Source organism: Hyperoodon ampullatus (assembly GCF_949752795.1).
Source record: "Hyperoodon ampullatus genome assembly, chromosome: 6".
Lineage (NCBI taxonomy): Eukaryota > Metazoa > Chordata > Mammalia > Artiodactyla > Ziphiidae > Hyperoodon > Hyperoodon ampullatus.
The window spans coordinates 61,707,832-61,724,682 of NC_136919.1; the positions used below are offsets into that span (position 1 = coordinate 61,707,832).

The following is a 16,851-nucleotide window of genomic DNA, read 5'->3' on the forward strand; positions in this document are numbered from 1 at the left end:
TGTGAGGATTCCAACTTCTCCACATGTTCACCAAAACTTGCTACTGTCCATTTTTAAATTATAATCATGCTAATCAGTGTGAAGAGGCATCTCATTGTGGTTTTGATTTGCATAACCTTGATTAATGATTTTGAAAATCTTTTAACATGCTTATTGGCCATTCGTATATATTCTTTGAAGAAATGTCCACTTAAACTTTTAGCATATTTTTAATTGTTATTTCTCTAATATTAAGGGGTGAGAGGCATTTATACATTCTGAATACAAGTTCTTTATCAGTCACTTGATTTGCAAAAATTTTCTAGCACTTTGTGATTGTTTTCACTTTCTTTACAGTATCCTTTGAAGTACAGAAGTTTTTAATTTTGGTGAATTATTGTATCTATTTGTAGATACATTGTATCTATTTGTATCTATTTTTGTATCATTGTAACTATTTTTTTGTCACTTGTGCTTTTGCTGTGGCTCCTAAAGAATCAGTGCCTAAGAGTTTTGTAGTTTCAGCTATTCTATTTGGGCCTACGAACCATTTAACTTTTGTGTAGGGGTTCAAATTCATTCTCTAGCTTGTGGATACCCAGTTCTTTCAGCACCATTTGCTGAAAAATATTACTCTTTTAATATGATTAACTTGAATTAACTTGGCACCCTTTTCAAAAACAATTAAACATAATTGTAGGGGTTTATTTCAGTACTCTCAATTCTTTTCCATTGATCTATATGTCGACATTATGCCAATACCACAGTGTCTTGATTACTATAGCCTTGTAGTAAGCTTTAAAATTGGGAAATGTTACTCCTCCAACTTTACTCTTCTTTTGCAAGATTATTTTGGCTATTCTGTCTCCTGCATTTCCAAATGAATTTTACAATCAGCTTGTCAGTATCTCCAAAAATCCAGCTGGGATTTTGATAGAGATTGCACTGAATCTATACATCAGTTTGAGGAGTACTAATATCTTAACAAGTAATAATATTAGTTCTTATGATCCATGAACATATAATGTCTTTCCACTCACTTAGGTCTTGTTTAATTTTTTTAAGTGATGATTTCTTGTTTTCAGCATACAATTCTTGTACTTCTTTTGTTACTCCTAAGTACTTTATTCCTTTTGACACTATCATAAATGAAATTGCTTCCTTTATTTCATCTTTGGATTGTTCATTGCTGGTGTATAGAAATACACTTGATTTTGGTATTGATCTTGCATTGTACCCTGCAACCCTGCTAAACTTATTTATTATTTCTAATAGTTGTGTGTGTGTGAGTTCCTTATAATTTTCTAATATACAAGATTACATGATCTGCAAATAGATAGTTTACGTCTTCCTTTCCAAAATTAATGCATTTTATTTCTTTTTCTTGCCTTATTGCCCTGGCTGGAACCACCAGTACAATGTTGACTAAACATGGTGAGAGTATACATCCTTGTCTTGTTCCTGACCTTGGAAAGAAAGCAGTCTTTCACCATTAACTTTGATGTTGGCTCTAGGTTTTTCATAGATGATCTTTCCCAGGTTGAGAAAGATCCTTTCTTCTCCTAGCTTGTTGAGCATCTTTATCATGAAAAATGTTGAATCTTATCAAATTTTTTCTCTGTCTATTGAGATGATCATTTGGTTTTTGTCATTCTATTAATAAAGTCTATTAACTAGTTGATTTTCAGATGTTACACCAGTCTTACATTATGGGATAAATCCCACTTGATCATAGTGTAAAATCTTTTTTATAAATTGTTGGATTTGGTTTGCTAGCACATTGTTGAGGATTTTGGCATTATACTCAAAAGGAAGACTGGTCTGAGTTTTCTTTTCTTGCTGTGTCTTTGGTTTGTTATCAGGGTAATAAAACTAACTTCACATAATGCGAGGGGAAGTGTTGCCTCCTCTTCTCTTTTTTGAAAGAATCTGTGAAGAATTGGTGTTAATTCTTCTTAAACATTTAGTAGAATTCACCAGTGAAGCCTTCTGGGCCTGGACTTTCCTCTAAGAAAAGTTTCTTGATTACTAAGTCAATCTCTTTATTTGTTATAGGTCTATCCAGATTTTCTATTTCTTCTTTACTAGTTTTGGTAGTTTGTGTCTTTCTAGACATCTGTCCATTTCATCTAAATTATCTAATTTGTTGGCATATAGTTGTTCACAGTATTCTCTTATAATTCTTTTATTCCTGTATAGTCAATAGTTGTGTCCCCTCTTTCATTCATGATTTTAATAATTTGAGTCTCCTCTCTTTTTCCCTTGGTCAGTCTAACTAAATGTTAATCAATTTAGTTATCTTTCCAAAGAATCAACTTTTGGTTTCATTGATTTCCTCTATTATTCCATATTATTATTTCTTTTGTTTCTGTTTTAGTCTTTATTGTTTCTTTTCTTCCACTTGTTTTGGGTTTAGTTTGCTCTTCTTTTTCTAGTTTCTTAAGGTGAAACGTTAGGTTATTAATTTGAGGATTTTTTTTTAATACAAGTGACTCCAGCTATAAATTTTCCTCTTAAGCACTGTGTTAGCTGCATCCTATAAGATTTGATATGTTGTTTCAGTTTTCACTCATCTTATTTCAAATAAGGTCAGTCCCTGCAGAGCTCTTTCCCCTTACAGCCAGCCAGCCTATCCCCCTGGGCAGAACTCCTGTGCCACTGCACTGGAGCTGGGAGTGAGGACCCACTTTTCCAAAACAACAATCCTGCTCTCTAAGGGACCAAGTGTAACCCGTGGTGTTCTGGGGCAAGGGCAGTCGGCCCCACTATTCTTGGCCTGCCATGCCTGGGGTAGAAATACTATATTCCAAGTGAAAGCTGGGTAGCGGAAGAGAGATCTGGTCCTCTCAGCCCCGCCTGCCTGGAATAGAGTTGCTACAACACAGGGGTCTGAGAGATGAGAAATTCCAGCAGTGTACCTCTCCTACAATGAAAGCATAGCCCCAGCCTTGGAGCTAGAGAGAGAGGAAGGGATCATCCTCTTGGCTGCAACAGCCCAGGGTAGAGGTTCTATAACAAGGAGCAGGGGGTAGAAAAGGGGTTATGGAACCAGCCATTACTCAAATGCCACACTCTTGCTGTTCTTACTGAAATTTACTAGATTTTCTTATTTTCAATAGCTTGAGATACAACTTGCATAATTCATCCATTTAAAGTACACAATTCAATGGTTTTTAGTACATTCATAGAGTTGCTCAACCATCACCACAATCAATTTTAGAACAATTTCATCACATCAAAAAGAGATCCCATTCCCATTAGCAGTCACGCCCCATTTTCTCCCAATCCCTTCAGCCCTAGGCAACCCTAATCTACTTTCTATCTCTACAGATAGCTTACTCTAGACATTTCATATAAATTGAATTATAGATTATATGTCTGGCTTTTGTGTCTGGTTTCCTTCACCTAGCTTAATGTTTTCAAGTTTTATCCATTTTGAACCACTGATCAGTATTTTATTTCTTTTTATCCCTGAATAATATTCCATGTTATGTTTTTACCAACTTTTGTTCATCGATTCATCAGCTGATAGACATTTGGGTTGTTTCAATTGCTTTGCTGTTATCAAAAATGCTGCTATGGGGCTTCCCTGGTGGCGCAGTGGTTGAGAGTCCACCTGCCAATGCAGGGGACATGGGTTCATGCCCCGGACTGGGAAGATCCCACGTGCCACGGAGCGGCTGGGCCATGGCCGCTGGGCCTGCGCATCCGGAGCCTGTGCTCCGCAACAGGAGAGGACACAACAGTGAGAGGCCCGCGTACCACAAAACAAAACAAAACAAAAAAATGCTGCTATGAATATGTAGATGTATATTTTCATTTCTATTGGGTATATACCTAGGAGTACAATTACTAAGTTATATGGTAACTCCAATTTTAACTTCCAAACTATTTTGAGGAACTTCCAAACTATTTTCCAAAGTGGAGGCATCATTTTACATTCCCTGCATAAGTGTATGAGGATTCCAATTCTTTCACATCCTTGCCAATAACTGCTATTACATGTCCTTTTTATTACAGTCATCCTAGTGTATGTGATACAATATGTCATTATGGTTTTGATTTGCATTTTCCTGATGACTAGTGATACTGAGCAGCTTTTTATGTGTTTACTGGCCATTTATATATTTTCTGTGGAGAAGTCTCTTTTCAGATCTTTTGTCCAGTTTTCGATTAGGTTGTCTTTCTATTGTTGAGTTATAAGAGTTCTTTCAGTTAAAACTCCATTATCAGATATATGAGCTGCAAATATTTTCTCCCGTTCTATAAGTTGTCTTTTTACTTTTCTGATGGTGTTCTTTGAAGAACTAAGGTTTTTAATTTTGATGATTAGTAGATTTTCTTGAATGAAAGTTTCTCCTTTGCCCTTAGGACAATTTTCAGAGCTTTATATGGTTGGTTTTTTGTTGTTTTTTTTTTAATTTTTCACCAATTAAATTTTTTTTGTTAGGTTCACCAAGCTCCTTACTCCATCATTTCAGAAGTTCTTCCCTACAATATATTTTAATGTCCTAAAGGTTTAGTATCCTAGGACTTCTTATTCAGCATTTTCCTAATATTATCATAGAAGTATATTTCCAGAGGAAATCCAGCATCATATTCACAAATTACATACATATACACACACTCTATTATTTCAATACATATATTATCTTTAATGCTCACTGAAAATCCTGCACAGTAGATATTATTAGCACTATTTTACAATGAGCAAACAGATTCAGAGGGATAATATCACTAAAGGTCACACAACTATTATGAGATGGAATTGTGGATTAAAACCCAGATCAATCTGTCGCCAAAATATATGTTTTTCTATTATGAAATGCCAACTGAGGCTAAGTCCCAATCAATCTCAAGGAATAGAAATTTATATAAGTATAAATGTAGAATTCCAGAAAAATTGCATACTTGGAGTCAGCTTAATATAAAGGTTCAATTAAATTCCTAGTTCAACAATAATTCTTCTCTTTCAAGTGTAGGGTTCAATACTGACTAAACAATGAGCTAAATATGTGAAATAAGTCAGACAGAAAAAGACAAATACCATATAATCTCACGTGTGGAATCTAAAAAACAAAACAAATAAACAAAACAAAATGAAAACAGACTCATAGATACAGAGAACAAATGGTGGTTGCCAGAGGGGAGATGGGGGAATGGGTGAAGTAGGTGAAGGGAATCAAGAGGTACAAACCTCCAGTTATAGAATAAATAAGTCACAGGGATGCATTATACACCATAAGGCATATCCTCAATTATACCATAATAACTTTGTATGGGGACAGATGGTTACTAGATGACTTACCATGGTGATCACTTCATAATGTATTTAAATGTTGAATCACTATGTTGTATAACCTAACATAATATTGTACATCAGCTATATTTCAATTTTAAAAAGATGAACTAAAATTTCAATACCATTACAGTTTAAAACCAAATTTAATGTCAAATTAGCCAGGAAACACTGATTAGTGTAAAATTTTTCAAACAATAAAGAAAAGATTTGATGAATGACAGGCTTAAAAAGAATTAATTAACTATGCCTTAAAGTTGCTATTCTATTTATAATTAGTAGTATTATAATTTTCTACAGAGATATCTGGGTCATAGTCTCATAATACAGCCAATACAAATTTTACTTACATCTAATAGGTTTATGAACCAGGTTATGACCAGAAAAACTCCTTTTCATTGTTTTTTACTGAAGTAGAGTTGATTTACAAAACTGTGTTAGTTTCAAGTGTACAGCAAAGTGTCCTTTTCTTTTTACAGTTGACAATTTTTTTCCTAATAAATTGTTTTGTTTTATAAATGGAGCTTCCATTCTTCATTCATATAGAGAAAACATTTGGAACTTTTATTAAGTGTGGATTGCATTTATATTTAAATTTTGTTCTCAAAGCTGTTAGTTCTCTTAGTAGCCTTTTGATATGCAAGAAATTCTAGAATAAAAACAGAACCTACTAACTAAATAAATAAAACTACTGGGTCAAAAACAAAGTGCAAAGCAAGATAAAATACTAAGTTTCTAATTTTTGATTAACATGCTTTATTGTGTGACATAAAGAGTAAGTTTAGGTTAAATGTTAAAATGCTGATTCAACAAATTCTGTAATTCTAAACATGCACAGAAGTTTAAAAGACAAAATGGTAGGATAAAAGAACTCACTTCTTTTTGCCTTGGACATAATTCACATAAAGAGTTTATTACCCTAGGAATAAAAGTTCCTTACTGCTATGTTGGCTAACCAGATGATGTTCGGATGAACATTTATTGATCACTCACCATGAACCAAGGACTACGTTATAGATGTCATGATGAATCTACAACCAGTGTAGAAAGGGGACTAAAAATATCAAAATGTATTATTAAAGAGGAGTCAAGGTTGGTTATAAAATATCTTTAACCAGAAAGATAATGAGATGACAAAGAACTATGTAGTATTTCCACCTTGGTATACTATACACACTGCTAAAGTAAATGAATTTCTGGCTTAATCTAACATGTCATTCTATCATCTTATCTTCCTTTGAGCCTATAAAAACTCATCCCTCACTTTTGCTAATCATGCATGAATATCATAAATTGATATGCATGTAAATAAAAATTTCTAATACAAACTTGTGAAAAAAACATAAAAAAGCATATGCAAACTTTTATATCTAGAAATTAGCCAAATGAGCCCTGCTGATCTGCAATGGAAAAGTTGACTCAAACCATAAATAAGAATAAAAGCAATTAAGGGGAACTGTTAATAAGGTTAAAAATTATAGAAAAAACAAACAGGTAAAAAATAAATACCTTTACTTAGTCACTAGATTTGTTTAATGAAATTAGCATTTTAAAAGTAGGTTGAACTTTTGTAGCAGTGATACGTAACACCTATAATTTCTGAACAGTTTTGAACTCACATAAGCTTTTAAATTAGTTTAAATATATTTTAAGCCATTACAAAGGAATTCTGAAAAAAACAGAGGAGCATCAGAACCTGCAACCGACATCACATACTTATGCTCCACATCTCACCTTTTTATTTTATCTTCCACCCAGTTACCACATAGGCAGCCCATTTGTAAGGCCTCCAGGAGAGCTTGCTCAGCTAAACTGAATTTGATCTGGTTAGCTTTCATAATCATCACCATCTGCAGCTTTTCCTTTGATCATATTGAAGATAACTAATCTTCTTACTTCTTCATAAAACAGTTTACTATTTTTTCCCTCCTTGCTCACCTATGCTGCTTCCACGGATGTGAGCAGTCTATGATCCCAATGCTTATGGCATATGATGAACTGTCATCTTCCCTTACACAGCTTTACACTTAGTTTATTTTTCAGAAAATGCTACTGTCCAATCTCAATTTAGGCCCTGACATATAAATATCTCCCTCTATCTCTATCTTTCTCTCTCTCTCTCCTTCTCTCTCTCTCTCTCTCTGTCACACACACACACATGCACACTCACACGCACACACACACACAAACACACAAACACAATACCATTTTATTTTTTCCCAGATTTAAATTTTCAAAACTTAAGAATATATATATTAATAAATTTCAAAAAGCTTAATAAAAAAGCTTTATGCCCACATTATAAATTTAGGAAGCCAGTCATATAATGCACATTTAAATACACAAATACAAACATACACACATTTGAGAAATACTATTTAATAGTATTAAATTTTTAAGGACCACTACGAGAGACAGAAAGTGATGTTTATATTAGCAAAAACAATGCTCATATATAAATACTACTCCTGTTATTGGTAAAAAGCAGGAATCAACAGATTTTGAATAAAAATTCAGAATAGAATTTTTATTAGCCCATTAGTTTTGAATGCCTCCTGCAAAATCAGAAACATGTCCTTCTAAAGCAAACCTAACTGATCATTTGATGCAAAAATATTATCAAGAAACTTTTGCTTTACCACAAAGCACAGCAATCAAAGCACTTGCCAAAATCCTATCTAATGCTAGCAATCGTTATTATTATATAATCAGTCAAGCCCCCAAAGTATAGGGAAAAAATATACACTTGACCATTTTCAATCACAAGTTCTTTAGAGAATAAAATATTCTTTGAGCAAAACCTCATGAGAACTAGAATTCCCTTTTCAATATGTGGTCTCTCCTAGAGCTGTAACTAAATATTACCGAGTGGCAGAAAAACAAATCTCAAGAAATGATGGACTTAAAAAAATTTCATTGTGGAAAGCACAAAGCAAATCCTAATAATACCAATTTGAAAATGATAGCTCCCCTGCTTCAAGAGAAGCAGATACAAAAACTCACAGTAAAAAAAAAAAAAAAACACCTCACAGTAATGACTAAAAGACCCAACTGGATCTATTGAACCTCTGATGGGCTTTAATAAGCATGATCACTAAGCAGCTTGAACTTGAAATTCGGTTTTAATTAGTAGTTGATTAAATCATTATTAAATTCATAGAATTTAAAATTAATAGTTCAACTTTAATCAAAACTTTTTAAAGTCAAATTCAGTAGTGTATAACATGGAACATGAAACTAATTTTGTTAAATCCTTAGATGCCCTATGTTGAAATTCTATTAATTTTATGACATTAAAAATAATAATATACTACTCATTTGCTAATCATATCTTCTAAATCCACACCTTGAATAGGAGTAATTTCACGAATATAAAAGTACAATTAATGTTGGCTGGGTTTATATTCCTTAAATATCAACAAAAGACTCAACATAACCAGTTTGAACTTTTCCAAAATTATGCTCTATATTTTTATTCTCTCTCTTGAAACAGGGAAGCTATCACTTTGCAACTGGCTTATTGACACTGTGTATATCCTGACCTGGATGATCTCTATGGTTTCTTCCAATTCTGAGAGGCTAGACCTTAGGTTATACAACTGATATTTTTAAGTCTCAAAACTTCCTGAAGCCTTTGCATATATTAATAATACCTTGATCTCACTAGTAAACCTATAGAGGAAAGTGGCTTTAATTTTCTCTTACAATGCAACATAGAAAATAAAGACCAAGACTTGAATAATGGTCATGAATGTGACCTAAACTAGAAAACAAGTGGTTACCTCAAAGGGAGAGGAAAATTACCTGTATCTAACTTATGCTTCCCATCTATATTCTATAAAAGCTGACACTATCTTGTTCAATAGAAACATAACTGTGGGAAAGACACACTAGGGTATGTAGGATCATAGGATGTCATTAAAACAAAGTTTTGTTTCCAAAAACAAAAGGTAAAAGCCTCTTCTTAAGGCATTTTCTCTTCAGTCAAAAACAATTATGAATTCAAAGCAAAAATAACAGACTGTGAGGATGCAGAACTAAAAAAACCTCCATTTTTTATGGTTTAAAATTTTTAATTTGACAGATATCTCTTTAGAGAGAAATTTATAAGATTCCCCTCCCAACTCAAAGGCCACTAACTTACAGAAAAAATAAAAGGAAATAAAGGACTATGTACCCAAAAAATGATTTAAGAAAAGCTACATATGAGTTTTTTAATAAAAAATAAAACACTGTACTTACTATTTAAAGTAATAGTATTTTCATTAAATATTTTTTAAATTTCATATTATGGTTGGGTAAAGAGATAGAAAGCAACTGTTCTAAAAAGAATAAAGCAGAACAAGTTAAAGGAGAAAGCTAATAATAAGGAAGGATAAAAAGAGGAGGACAAGAAAACAGAAAGATGGAAGAAAATAAGACATAAAGCTACGGCTTTAAGAGAGATGAAAAAACAGAGAGGAACATATAAATAGTTAGGCTGAACCATGTGAACTGTAGACCACTTAGGCTGCAACCTGAATACGTTTCTGAACATCCCAATGGCTCTTCCACCAGTCAGAACAATAGTGCTTTATTGGCTGAGTGCCAATGGTCCAAACAAGCAAACGGTGGTTGCTAGTGAGCTACAACTCGCCTTATTTCAGACCATCCACCAAACTGTAAAAGTTAAAAAGTAAAAACCTATTGGCACCACATAAATTATTTTTAATCACAAAGCATGCTGAATTCAGTGGTGAATTCAGCCAGTCGTCTTTTATCTAGTCATTGGAGTGCTAGGAGACCAGAATCAGGAGGATTCACGCAACTTATATTGCTGACAATGTCTTCGCCATTGCATTCTCAGTTATAACTCACTTTCCAAACTGTTTGATTACAGCAAGACCAATACTCAGCTCAATGACTCTGACGTGTTTCTCTCCACCATGATTCACCCTCCTGAATCAGGAGGGAGAAGTGGGATAGCCCATGAAATTTAGGGTAGCACATAACAGTGAATAGGCACTACAGCATGCCACACAGAGAGCTCTAAGCTTTCTAAAATCCCACATCCAAAGAACTCAAACTACAAATTCAAACACAGTGTAAGCAATAATATCAATCCCTTTATCAGAACAAACTGGATATCCTGAGTTAAATGGAGACAGAGTTGGACATTAGAGGATATACAGACATTTGCTCCAGGAAAAGAAGGAGCATTTCAGTCAATGTGGTCAAAAATATGAAAAACCAAAACAGAAGCAAGAAAGTTATGAAAATATATAATTTGTTTAGGAAGCCAAGAGTACTCTAATGTGGCTGAAGCAAGACAGAGGGCCACCTGTCTGTATGTAATATTGGGTCATTTGAAAATGATAAAGAGTTTAAATGTTATCCCATCATTACTTTCTTTGTCATTGTTACCTTTCTAACTAGGCAGCATTGATTTGGCTACCACTTCTTAGTATAACCCTGAGTTTCCATCTTTTTGGACAAGGAAAAAAATATTCATTTTCCTCAGTAACTAACATCGCTAAGAGTTGTGGAATATAATTGCAAGTGAAGTAGCCAAGTCTTTGGGGAAGGTATGTACGTGGAGAACAAGACAAAGAGGAAATAGAGTATTACTATAAACTTTATGCCCTCCCTCTTGGGGTTCTGAGAAAACTGCAGAGTTGGAGTATGTGCATCAACCAAATAAATCCATCCAACAAATGTTTATTGAGGCAAGTACTACTGTGGAATCTTGGCATGTAAAATGAAGTTAGCCTCAATGCACTCTCAATCTCTTGGCAGAGATAATACACATCAGATTTTGGTGTTATGATAAAGATGCTAAACTAAGAACTAAGGAAACACAAAGTTGGGAGAGGGCAGAATTCTGAATTTAGGTGGATGAAAAAGTAGGAAAAGATGGAACCATAGAAAGCCTCACAGACTGCAAAATTTCAGAGCTGACCATCACAGGATAATATAGGAATTTGTTAAAAGAAGAGAATGAGCATTTCAGTCAACGTGGGTCAAAAAATAAACAGTCTGAACAAATGTAAGACATTGTGAAGATATATAATGTGTTTACAAAGCTGAGAGTACTTTACTGTGGCTGAAGCAAGATAAAGAGAGGGCAACGGCAATAGAAGAAGCTGGAAAAGTTAACATAGAGCCGCAAACAAAAGGGCCTTAGATTACATGACACGAAGCTGGACTTTATTCTGAAAGCAACAGGGAGACATTGATTGTTTTTTAATAAATGGAAGGTGACAAGAGCAGATCAATACTTTAGAAAGATAAATTTGGTGATGGTGTGAAGGCTCGATTATTGGGGAATGGAGACAGAGTGATCAGGTTCAAAATGATTATAAAAGGGAGTCTTTGGGGCTTCCCTGGTAGCGCACCACAACGAAGAGTAGTCCCCACTCGCCACAACTAGAGAAAGCCTGCGCGCAGCAACGAAGACCCAACACAGCCAAAAAATAAATTTAAAAAAATAAAAATAGGGCTTCCCCGGTGGCGCAACGGTTAAGAATCCACCTGCCAATGCAGGGGACACGGGTTCGAGCCCTGGTCCAGGAAGATCCCACGTGCCACAGAGCAACTAAGCCCATGAGCCACAACTACTGGGCCTGCGTATCACAACCACTGAAGCCTGTGCGCCTAGAGCCCGTGTTTCCCAACAAGAGAAGCCACCGCAGTGAGAGGCCCGCGCACCACAACGAAGAGCAGCCCCCGCTCGCCGCAACCAGAGAAAAGCCCACGCACAGCAATGAAGACCCAACGCAGCCAAAAATAAAATAAATTTATTTTTTAAAAAAGCAGGGGGAGTCTTTGAAATCATTAGATCTACTGATTATAAACCCTAACTCCACCTCCATCTAGGTAACATTGTTTTATGCACTTAAAAAAAAAAAGAAAGAAAAACACCTGAATCAATTTGAAAACACTCTGTAATTCAGACTTCCACTAATTCATTTAGTTTTCCCAATTATTCCAAAGAACAGAGGTTTTATTATGTATAGCTTTGTTGTACACAGTGTCTCCAGTTTTGAAATTTTATATCAATGCCACTAAAATTACTTTCATACAATTATCTCATGGCATGTAGTGAGAAAAAAAAACCTGTTAAACATCCAATTTGACCCAATAAAGTAACTGCCATAGGGTTTTCTTTTCTATCCTTACCATTACAAGTTCTTCCTGTAATTCACTGCAACTTTTTTCATTATACTGGAGTCTCTCTGAAAGGTCTATAATTACTTTCTTCTGTTCCTCGATTTCTTCATTTAGTTTCTTGTTTTTGGAGAAATACTCTCTTTCTAATCTGAAAAGTTAAAGTGTCAGAGCAGGTTTTTCAAATATGCTTTTATCAGGTCCTATTATACAACTTTAACACAAGTGGCAGATGTATTATATATCATGGTTTCATGCCCAGAGGTTTTAAAGGTCACTTCTCATTTTTTCAAATTGAAAGAATTGTACATTCTTAAATGAAAGACTCTAAAGGAATAATAGCCCCACTTTTTGATAGCAGATATCTGTACTATACCCAAGGTTATAAGCAAAATAGATCTGGTTAGTGTTGATTCACCACTATTTATGATAAACAAACCCCACCCACCACAGTTCAATTAACTCAGAGACTGCCTCAAAACAGAAAGCAGTCCTATCAAATGATTTTCAAATTAAAGTATAACATTAGAAATGACACAAATGTTTTACTCCTGACTGTCCATGCAAGTGGAACTGGTGTGGTGACATGGAAAATCCAAAAGCAAGAATAATCAAAAATCATTCATATTCACTGTCAAAACATAAATTTCAAAGGATTTCCTTGCCTATTTGAATTTTGCTCAGGCTAGCACTAAGCTGTATTTACATTCTTGTTTGGACATAAGATGACAAGCAGTTCGGAAGTATTTTAAATTTTGCTGTAGATAATCCACCAAGTGGATAATTTTAATTCAAATTAAAGTGTTGCTGCTATTTTTAATCTGATATCTTCCTGATAAATGTAGTAGATCTGTTTCCTATAACTTTTAAGCTGTAATATGGGAGATAGGGTGACTCAGTCTAACCAAATCCACACTACACTCAGGCTGTAATCAAATGAAGACCTAATTTTTGAATAACACATGATCTTATTCTGAACAGTCAACACTTCTTTCTCTAGGAATGGAAAAGAGACAATTCTAGTGCCAACCCTTTGGTATATTCTTCCTTGAATCAAGGATATTCCATGGCAGAGTGGGTAAAATTTAAACATGTATAGATTAGATAAGACATTGAAATCAACTTCCCAGAAAGTAAAACTAAACAACAAAAATGGATCAAAGTAGAGAAAAGATAAGAAAATCAATCCAGGAATCCCAACATATAAATAACAGAAATTCTAGAAACAGAAGGTAAAGAAAGTGGAAAGGGAGAAATCAGCAAAGTAGTAATATAAGAGAATTTGCCAGAAACAAATTATTCAAATCTCTAAAATTGAAAGAGCTCAGTGAGTGCCCAGCATGAATGAAAAACAACCTATGCCAGGCCCATCATCATGAAATTTCAGAACAGTGGGAACAAAAAGAAGATTCCACATTGTGTTCATAGAGTACAGAAATACATATTATTAGTATTATTTTATCATGTGTTACAATCTAACACCAATAAACCATTTCTAGATATTTGCCTATGTTTCCAGACTTGGTAACATATATACTCTATACAAGTTTCCAGAGGAAAACACAGGCCTCATACAAAGATCAGGAATCAAATGACTTCAGTCTTCTTGACACTAGAACTGAAAAAACAGCCAGCTAAACTATGCAAAAGGGTAAAGATCAAGTAAAGACATTTTCAGAATGCAAGTTTTAAAATTTTTCCTCTGATGTATAATTTCTCAAGAAGCTACTTTACAAGGGAGTAAATCAAACAAGGAAGATGGGCACGAGATCAGTAAACAAGAGATCCAATATAAGAGAAGTAAAGGCAATGCCAAGGATGATGGTGAAGAGAAGTCCTGGGATGACTGTGACAGGGAGCCTATAAAACAATTCGTCCAGAAAGGAGGAGGTGGAGAGAAGAGTCCAAGAGTGATACATCTTACAAGAAGCTCAAAATGATAGAATTTCTGAGGTATAGAAACATAATGAGAGATTTTCAATTTTGTTAGACAGTTTAAGAATAACTTAGTGATTGGTGCACACAAACTAATCCATCATAAAATGAGACAATTATTAACTACTCATTCGTGTGATGATTCAGCAAATCTTTACTTTGCAGCTCTTGTGTACCAAGCACTAGTCTAGACTTTGGGAGATAGCAATGAACAAAACAAAGTTCCTTTCCACATAGGAAGACACAATAAACAACAAAGAATATAATAAAACGTTGTATAGAGTAATAAAGATGCCGGACCAAAAAAAAATGTAGAAATATACACCAAAATACAACCCTACTGAAAGGATGGGAGGAAGGAAGAAATAAGTGTGTGCTGTGTGGTAGAAATGTACAATGTAGATAAATAAGTTGAGGCCAATAGATAACACGTAGAGGTGGAAGTTGAAAAAGTGGCACAATATGCATGTTATTTAGAAATACAAAGTTAAATATCAGAAGAAACAGCTGTAAGAATTAAAATTGGTTGCTTCAGGGCTTCCCTGGTGGCGCAGTGGTTGAGAGTCCGCCTGCCGATGCAGGGGACACAGGTTCGTGCCCCGGTTCGGGAGGATCCCACATGCCGCGGAGCGGCCGGGCCCGTGAGCCAGGGCAGCTGAGCCTGCGCGTCCGGAGCCTCGGCTCCGCAGTGGGAGAGGCCACAACGGTGAGAGGCCAGTGTACCGCAAAAAAAAAAAAAATTGGTTTCTTCAAAAGAGCAGAAACTGGTCGTAGAAAGCAATGGGGTACCAAAATGTGGTTTATCATGAGCTTAAAAGCACTATTTTACTTCTTAGATTATGTACAAGGGCTAACTTTAATAAAATCAAATTTTAATTTAAAAAATTATTAAGCAGCAAATATAAAATTAAATGCACCTGTTATTTGGTGCTATTTTATAAATAAAGTCCAAGTTGAGTCCACTGAAATGGGGAACATCCCTTGCTGTCAGTAATCTCACGCACAACCCAAAGAAGCTGGCTCCTATGCTTCTGCCAACAGCCCCACCCAAGAGGAATGAGTAGGGCGGGAGTAAACTGAAGGTTCAAGGGAGCCCCAGTCTCTTTGAACCCAATAGAGAAGAGTCAGGACTTGACAGATGGAGGATTTTAGGCAAGAAAGGAAAGGGAGAAGAAGGAAACTTGTAGTTAAGAGCTGTTCTTTCCTACTGGATTCCCATTTTGCTGTTGTTGTTATTGTTGTTTAAGAGTTCAGCTAAGAATTTGACAACAGTACAGCTGTTTTAACAAATAGCCACCTTCAGGCTACCTTTTACCAAGAATATAAACAATAATAGTGCCACAAGTTATAATACTGGGTTGGCTAAAAAGTTCACTCATTTTTTTCAGTAATTTGGCTCTAGTACACCTTACTTGTCTTTACCTTCATTCAAAATAATTTTGTTAGACTGTATTGTGACAGCTGTCATATCAGCGTGCATTTAAAAAAACTTATCAAATTTGGTGAATTTTTGTGTAGCCATTTGGATATTGAAGATGGAATAAAAAAGCAAATTTTTGGCATATTATGCTTTTATTATTTCAAGAAAGGTAAAAACGCAACTGAAACACACAAAAAAAGATTTGTGCAGTGTATGGAGAAGGTGCTGTGACTGATCGAACGTGTCAAAAGTGGTTTGCGAAGTTTTGTGCTGGAGATTTCTCACTGGATGATGCTCCACGGTCGGGTAGACCAGTTGAAGTTGATAGTGATCAAATCGAGACATTAACTGAGAACAATCAATGTTATACCACGCGGGAGAGAACCGACATACTCAAAATATCCTAATCAAGCACTGAAAATCATTTGCACCAGCTTGGTTATGTTAATCGCTTTGATGTTTGAGTTCCACATAAGTTAAGCGAAAGAAACCTTTATGACCGTATTTCCGCATGCGATTCTCTAATGAAACGTAACAAAAATGTTTCGTTTTTAAAACAAATTGTGACGGATGATGAAAAGTGTACAATAATGTGGAACAGAAGAGATCGTGGAGCAAGCGAAATGAACCACCACCAACCACACCAAAGGTCGGTCTTCATCCAAAGAAGGTGATGTGCATACGGTGGGATTGGAAGGGAGTGAAAAACAAACAATTAATTCCAACAAGTACTGCTCTCAATTAGACCAACTGAAAGTGGCACTCGACGAAAAGCATCCGGAATTAGTCAACATAAAATACATAATCATCCATCAGGATAACACAAGACTGCATGTTTCTTTGATGACCAGGCAAAAACTCTTACAGCTTGGCTGGGAAGTTCTGATTCACCCGCCATATTCACCAGACATTGCACCTTCGGATTTCCATTGATTTCGGTCTTTACAAAATTCTCTTAATGGAAAAAAGTTCAAATCCCTGGAAGACTGTAAAAGGCACCTGGAACAGTTCTCTGCTCAAAAAGATAAAAAGTTTTGGGAAGATGGAATTATGAAGTTGCCTGAAAAATGGC

At 35.1% G+C, this 16,851-nt stretch overlaps 1 protein-coding gene across 3 annotated transcripts in view; it reads right to left on the reverse strand.

Moving 5' to 3' along the window:
* Window positions 1-16,851, reverse strand: part of CCDC171 (coiled-coil domain containing 171) — a gene marked incomplete at both ends in the record, with an annotated part of 355,055 nt that overhangs the window by 256,467 nt on the left and 81,737 nt on the right. For all 3 annotated transcript variants that reach the window (XM_079707044.1, XM_079707043.1, XM_079707042.1), the window contains one exon: window positions 12,437-12,575. In XM_079707044.1, the coding sequence (XP_079563170.1) occupies window positions 12,437-12,575 (139 nt within the window). The remainder of the gene's footprint in view (window positions 1-12,436; window positions 12,576-16,851) is intronic.